This window comes from Actinia tenebrosa, unplaced genomic scaffold, assembly GCF_029948245.1.
Source record: "Actinia tenebrosa isolate PJP-AT-01 unplaced genomic scaffold, QUT_ActTen_1.0 PGA_scaffold7__59_contigs__length_16204524, whole genome shotgun sequence".
NCBI classification, from domain to species: Eukaryota; Metazoa; Cnidaria; class Anthozoa; order Actiniaria; family Actiniidae; genus Actinia; species Actinia tenebrosa.
In genome coordinates this window covers 11,814,480-11,821,103 of record NW_028292584.1, presented here as the reverse complement: position 1 = coordinate 11,821,103, position 6,624 = coordinate 11,814,480, and the positions used below count along the sequence as shown (strand labels likewise).

The 6,624-nt window shown below is 35.4% G+C and overlaps 2 protein-coding genes across 2 annotated transcripts; one reads left to right on the top strand and one right to left on the bottom strand.

The window, feature by feature from the left end:
* Positions 1 to 2,544: 2,544 nt before the first annotated feature.
* LOC148905625 (uncharacterized) lies at positions 2,545 to 4,400 on the top strand. The gene is made up of 4 exons (XM_089039643.1): positions 2,545 to 2,605; positions 3,189 to 3,380; positions 3,457 to 3,678; positions 3,860 to 4,400. Exons 2-4 carry the CDS (start codon positions 3,198 to 3,200, stop codon positions 4,319 to 4,321), a joined length of 867 nt encoding a protein of 288 aa, XP_088895769.1. The 5' UTR covers positions 2,545 to 2,605; positions 3,189 to 3,197; the 3' UTR covers positions 4,322 to 4,400.
* Positions 4,401 to 4,580: 180 nt separating this feature from the next.
* LOC116297947 (uncharacterized) lies at positions 4,581 to 6,573 on the bottom strand. The gene is made up of 5 exons (XM_089039644.1): positions 6,535 to 6,573; positions 5,989 to 6,217; positions 5,224 to 5,399; positions 5,056 to 5,130; positions 4,581 to 4,858 (listed from the first exon to the last, which is right to left on the bottom strand). The coding sequence occupies exons 2-5, from the start codon at positions 6,210 to 6,212 to the stop codon at positions 4,623 to 4,625; spliced, it is 711 nt and encodes a 236-aa protein (XP_088895770.1). The 5' UTR covers positions 6,213 to 6,217; positions 6,535 to 6,573; the 3' UTR covers positions 4,581 to 4,622.
* Positions 6,574 to 6,624: the final 51 nt, after the last annotated feature.

Genomic DNA, 6,624 nt, shown 5'->3' with positions numbered 1-6,624 from the left:
CACTTATTAATATCTAACTTGACCTCTGCGAATGTCCGGCTGAATGTCCGGCTAACTTCAGCGTCATAATCCACTTCACTGCTTATTGTTTTTCCTTTCAGACTACTTGTCAGTCCCTTGATAAAAAGATTCTTTGTTTGAGTTGTAACCATACTCGTGTGACGTCTCATGCACAGCATTTGAACAAAGAAATGATATTCAATGAATGACATGTGGTCTGATGTGGAAAAACGTTACGCCTAACCAGAGTTTGTGGCTGCCAAATACATTAGAATAGCAAACATTTGGAACTCTTTTATATTAGTCTGAATTGAATAACACTACTGAATATTGACCTTTCAGTGAACTGATATAATAGCTGAGAACATTATTTATTTATTTATTTTTTTGTTCATTTGTGCTCAGTAGTTCGACCTCTTTCGCACTCAGTAGAATACCGAAGTAGTGACATCATTCAATCCTAAGGCAATTATTTATTTTCATGGAGAAAAAATCACGCCACCGCTACATTCAACGTTCTCGACTCGCAGATAAATCCTATGACAGCCCATCATTATACTTGAGACGAGCACAAATGGTTTGACAGGCGGATAAACGAAGCGGACGTTGTACCATGAACAAATCAGACCACACCTTGAGAACTAGTTCGAGACTGTTAAGCTTCGGCCCTCCGGTCTTGAATTTTCATGAAAGCCCTCGCGCTATGATTTGAACCTTTATGGGGAAACTCTCTTTTACTTCTTGGCATGTTGCTAGAAATGTAGTAGGTGGGTAAGAAATTAAAAGGACGCATAAAAAGAAGGATCCAGAAAGATCTAAGGGCTGTAAGGATGCGCCGTTTTTCTTCTTAAACCGGTCATTCAAGATTATTCAAGACAAACTCGCCGGTTTTCATATCTTTAATTTTAAGTGCAATGTATGGCAGGGGAATGGGATTCACCATTTTCCATACATCGGTTCACTGGTCAAACACAAAGAATTTACTCGAGGTTGCAAGGTTCAAATTTGAATAATCCTTTGAAAGTACCTTGGCGCCTTTCTTGAGCGCTTTTTGTTTGACCAGTAAACCAATTTATTTATTTTATTATTTATTTTATTTAATCAATTTAATGGCAATAAAAGAGAACATAGAGAGAAGAAAGAGCCATATGGATAATCCGTAAAGGAGTGCTCGACCCCATATGGAAACAGATCACCAGGCAAGATATAAAATAGAAATAAGAATAAAATATATAAAAATATGTTAAAATCTAGAAAAATATATTAATATAAATCTAACTTGATATACCGATTTATCAAATCCAGCAAAGAAAAATATTAGTAATAAATAAATAAAATTTGAAATTTGTCTTAACCTAGTGATATATTAAATAATTCAATTTAATCCTCCCTCCCCTAGCAAAGAAAAAATATTAATAATAAATATATAAAATTTAAAATTTGTCTTAACCTAGTAAAATATTAAATAATTCAATCTAATTTTCCAACCCCTTATTTGATTGCTTCAATAAAAAATCCTTCACTTTTGACTTAAAAGACTGAACTTTAGTTTCACTCCTAATGTCCTTAGGCAACTGATTCCAAGAATCAACTATTCTATTGAAAAAACTATATTTGAGCACATTTGTTCTAGCAGGTTTCTTTTTTAAAGATAAGCTATCAAAATGCCTAAGAGAATATGAATTATGGTGAGTAGTATAAAAATCTATATAAGGATTAATGTTAATATTAGTTATACCATTAAGAGACTTAAATAAAAATGTAACATCTGCTAACACTCTCCTACTTTCTAGTGACATCATATTTAACTTCATCAAACGAGTGTCATTGTAATCGTCCTCAGTCTTTAAGATAAATTTTGTTGCCCTTCTCTGTACTCTTTCTATCTTATCAATATTCCTCTTGGTATGGGGGGGGGGGGGGGGGGGGACCCACCACTGAGTAGTACTCCAAATTTGATCGTACTAAGGAATAATATAATGTATGGAAAATGGTAAATGCCGATAACCTAAGCCGTATTTTCCCTTTTATATATATATATATAACAACCAGTTTCAAACAAATTGCAATGAATGCGTTCTTTTTACTACTTGAAGAATTTCACGGGTTTTGATAATTTTTGTTTGTTTGTTTTGTCGTTTTCGTTTGCTCAAGATCCATTTCAGCCTTCAGGGCATTTTCGTCTAGAGACTTTTAGCATGACGTTTTTTGCGAGATACCGCAAACCGCTAACTGGAGTTTGCGGTCAGCGGTTTGAAGTTAGAGGTACATGCGCTTTGGACATTTAGCAATACGTAAACACATCATTCAAGAAAATGGCGGCAGCAGCAGGGTTGGTGTTTCATCTATTGAATCTTATTCTGAAATATAGTAAACAAATTCAAAAAAAAACCTGGCTGCTATGTAATCTTCAATGTAGGCAAGACTTCAAGGATGTTCTTACCGTTATGCAATACGAAGATAGCAGCACAGACTCAGATAGCAGTGATGAAGACGAACTAGATATAATTCTCCTCGATTGTATGTTTCCTCTAAAACCGAAATGTGAAGTCCCAAGGATAAATCTTGAAGATATGAGTGAATTCCAATGTGAAGAGATGTTTAGGTAAGTTAAACAATTAAATAACTTTCTTAGTCCCGGTTCAAACGTCGCACTTTCCATGTACCGAACTCATACAATGAATAATTAGGCTGTCTTCACAGTCAAACAGCTGTATAATAAGTAAACGAAGATTGTAATCTTCAATCCCGACATTAACTCAAAATGCTCATTCAGTAGTTTGTGAATGGAGTTTATAAACAAAGTAACACACCACACAGATCAGTTTGGAATGGTAGCTACAGCAGTAGAAAGAATTTTGGTTTTGAATGAATCTGCGAAGAACTAAAGCGATTTGCAAATTTCAAAACAAACTCAAATTCAAATTTTGAATGATGAACTGAATCTTCCAAACTTGTCAGGAACGCATGAGCTGGTTTGACTGTAATTTGATATGAAAATTGAACATGAAACTGAAGTTGATACAGTCGATAAACACTATAACCATGAAAAAGCACCCCCCCCCCCCCCCCCCCCAAAAAACACAACAAAACACCTGACCATTTAGCACAAAATCCCTTTTCCTATTGCTTACTTTAGTGCTGTACATGTCTATTACTAATCTCTAACATTTTCACCCATGTTTCAGAAGAGAGACATGTATCGCCTGCTTCAAGCACTAGACATTCCCGAATCTTATATTTGTTGTCAAAGAACTAAAGCCAGTGGAATGGAAGCCCTCATGATTCTTTTACGAAGATTAGTCTACCCAAACAGGTGGTGTGATTTAGTGAACATATTTGGAAGGAGTCAATCTGACCTAAGCTTGATATTTAACAAGGTATCAGCATTTTGATTTTAAATGCATGCAAGCATTCTGAATTACTCAAATTCACTATGTTTATTCTATATTTTAGATACTGGATGATTTATATGATCGCTTCAGTCATCTATTGGAATCATTGGATTTGATTTGGCTGGACCCTGAGCTATTTGCAACAGTGATTCATGGTAAAGGTTCCCCTCTTCAGCAATGTTGGGGATTTATTGACAGCACCCCAAGGCAAATCGCACGCCCAACTAGAAATCAACGCATCATGTACAGTGGACATAAGAGAATACGCTGCATAAAATTTCAGGTATAAGAACTTTCATATGAAAACGTTGAGCTGCAGGGGCATAGCGAGAACCCAGGAAAAGGAAAATTTGGGGGGGGAGGGGTGCCCATAGTACAAAGCTAATAAATATTGAATTTTTTTTATTTTTTCTTATACATTTTAACAAAGTTTCCCAAATTTTTTGTGAATTCTATTTTTTCAGTCAGCTCAAGCTCCCAATGGGCTTATTGCTCACATGTTTGGGCCTATTGAAGGAAGGAGGCACGATGCATTTATGCTTGGAGAAAGTGGGTTAGCTGTCAAGCTGCAAAGACTACACAAGCCAAATGGAGAACCTTATGTTGTATACGGGGATCCAGCCTACGGTCTCACACGCAATATCCTATCCCCTTTTCGTGGAGCTCGCTTGACTAATGATGAGCAGGAATTTAACACTCGGATGAGTCAAGTCAGAGAGTGTGTTGAATGGGGATTCGGAAAGATCATCCAAACCTTTGCATTTCTGGATTTTAAAAAGAACTTGAAGGTCCTCATGCAGCCAGTTGCAAAGTACTATTTGGTTGCTACTATTTTGACTAACTGTCATACATGTTTGTATGGATCTCTTACTGGTTCATATTTTGAGCTTGATCCTCCTGAACTCGAGACATACCTTTCAAACTAAAACCAGTAGATCACATATAACATGATGTATTTTTTTAATAATTAGAACTTCAACAATATGTCAATCTTTCCATATTAAATATAGATTCTATAACCTCTTTGTAATAAATAATTTCTCTCATTATATCAACATCTTTTATAAATATTCAATGTGCACAAATGTATTCAAGATGTATTAAAAATTATATAAATATTTTGATTGAAAATGCAGTAAATCCATCAACAAAGTATGATGGCTTTACTTCATGGGATGACAGCCTGAACTCTATGTCATCCTAAATAAATAATCATAACTTAGTTAGTCAGAGCTTGTCTTTCAAAAGAGATAAAAACATTCTCCCCTCTTCTAACTCCAGTTTAAGGCGCTCCTTACGTTCCTCTGCCTCCTCTCGATATTTCTCTTTCTGAAAATCCAACTCAAGCTTTCGCTGTTCCAATTCTTTCTCTTTAAAGGCAACCTTCTTTTCACTCTTTCTTTCGAGAAGTTCCAAAGCAGAAAGTCTTGTGGCTCTCTTTTTGGGTGTCTTACGTTTAGTTTCTGAAAGAGAAAAGTGCTTTACGTGAGTAAGTATAACTGATTTTCATTCCACCAAAAAAGCTACTTCAGTTTGAAGCAATAATTAAACTGCATACCTGGTAACAGGTATGCAGCAGAGAGGGAGAGAGAGTAGATGGCCAATAAATAAATTCTAAATAATATTTTCATGCTATCATTTTCAAACTATGTGCACATACCAGGTGTGGTATCATCATCGTCGTCGTCATCCTCTGCAGATTCTTCATCACTTTCACAAGCCCTGTCTTTTCTCTCTAGAAAAATATTAAATATTGAGTTTCTTTAGCTTTTTAGTATATTGTAAACAGACAAAACTAATTCCTTTAATATTTGGGTATTAAACTCACTTCCCATTCCAGTTAGAGCAGCTGCCCTCATTTCTTCTCCATTCTTTTTATCTTCAATTTCTTTCTTTTTCTTAGCCTCTTTTTCTTTTTTTGTCTGTTCCTCCATGTCTTGTCTATATATATAAATGTCTTCAAGTAGTTGATGGAGGTGTGAATACTCTTCTTCGGTGCCAGACCTACACACAAATAACAACCAACACACAAAATAAACAAGTGTAAATTATGTCTTCTTTGTATAAAATTAAATAGCTACATGAGAGTTGTTGACAAGAGCAACTCTCTGCCATTCATCGCTTTGTCAAGTGACTAGACTTTTTTAGTGAATGCCAGCTGGCAAATTAATGTGCATAACATGTTCATATTCATTATCTTTTTATCATTATTATTATTTTATTATATCAGTGGTCTGTCTAAAATTACTGATTAGCCTTAAAGCATTGTTTTCCTCAACTGTCATTCAATTGTAATGAACAAATAAACAAGCACAGTTGCTTCTCAAAACCAATTTTCCTCACAGTAGTGTCCAGAGTACTAATAACTATCATTTCAAGAGAGCACATGCAAGCTTAACTTCAATCAGATTGAAGACAAAACAAACAAAACAATCAAAGATATAAACCAATAAAATAAACTAATTTTCTTAATGCACATAATTCATGTCGAAAATCATTTTAGTATGATTGGACAGTCATTGGAGATGAAAGACCAGACAATATTGTTATATAAATGTGAAAAACCAAATAAGATTTGTCAATACAAACTTACCTCTTCAACGATTTTTGGTCTTCATCCTTAAACTTCTGAATAAGTCTTTCGAATCTTTCTCTGCAAGCACGACCTGTGAGCCTAACTGGCTTGTCATTAGTTGAAAATGCGGTGGATAGAATGTTTGCTAGCTCCTCCCAGTCACTTGGTTTACTTGGATTTCGTGCTGCTACTTCGGTTGCAAGCGAAATATCTTGGATGATAGAAGGCCAACGAAGGGGCATGATTTCTAGGGCATTAAGGCAATAGATTCAGACATATATCCAAAATGAGTGCAAATGTCTAAAAAGCTGTCTATATTATGGACTATTTCGATAAAGGTAAGAAAAGAACGAGCTATTTTGCGAGTCTGCAAACGAGCATGGAGGGCGCCATGTTTGATTTTCATTGATGATTTATGCCTTTTTGGGCTATCTCTTTAAAAATAAATATTGAACAATAAAACTGCACCCCTGAATGCCTTATGTGTTAAGCCACTTTATGAATAGCTTTTAACGTCAGTTCTCTCTCTATGTGAGTTAAAAATTCCTGAGGTAAACCATTTACCGCAAAAGAGATATCTTGGTGTAAAAACTTGAACCTCGAACCACGAACGTGACGGCAGGAGCACAGTCACGTGACATCTTGAGGTTAGCG

Bases quoted from the DNA above. Each gene is read 5' to 3' on its own strand.
- LOC116297947 (XM_089039644.1), bottom strand. From the start codon at position 6,212: ATGCCCCTTCGTTGGCCTTCTATCATCCAAGATATTTCGCTTGCAACC. The intron at 5,400-5,988 runs GTAAGTTTGTAT...ATTTGTGTGTAG, and splicing joins GACCAAAAATCGTTGAAGAG to GTCTGGCACCGAAGAAGAGT. The intron at 4,859-5,055 runs GTATGTGCACAT...TTTCTCTTTCAG, and splicing joins CGATGATGATACCACACCTG to AAACTAAACGTAAGACACCC.
- LOC148905625 (XM_089039643.1), top strand. From the start codon at position 3,198: ATGTATCGCCTGCTTCAAGCACTAGACATTCCCGAATCTTATATTTGT. The intron at 3,381-3,456 runs GTATCAGCATTT...TCTATATTTTAG, and splicing joins TAAGCTTGATATTTAACAAG to ATACTGGATGATTTATATGA. The intron at 3,679-3,859 runs GTATAAGAACTT...CTATTTTTTCAG, and splicing joins TACGCTGCATAAAATTTCAG to TCAGCTCAAGCTCCCAATGG.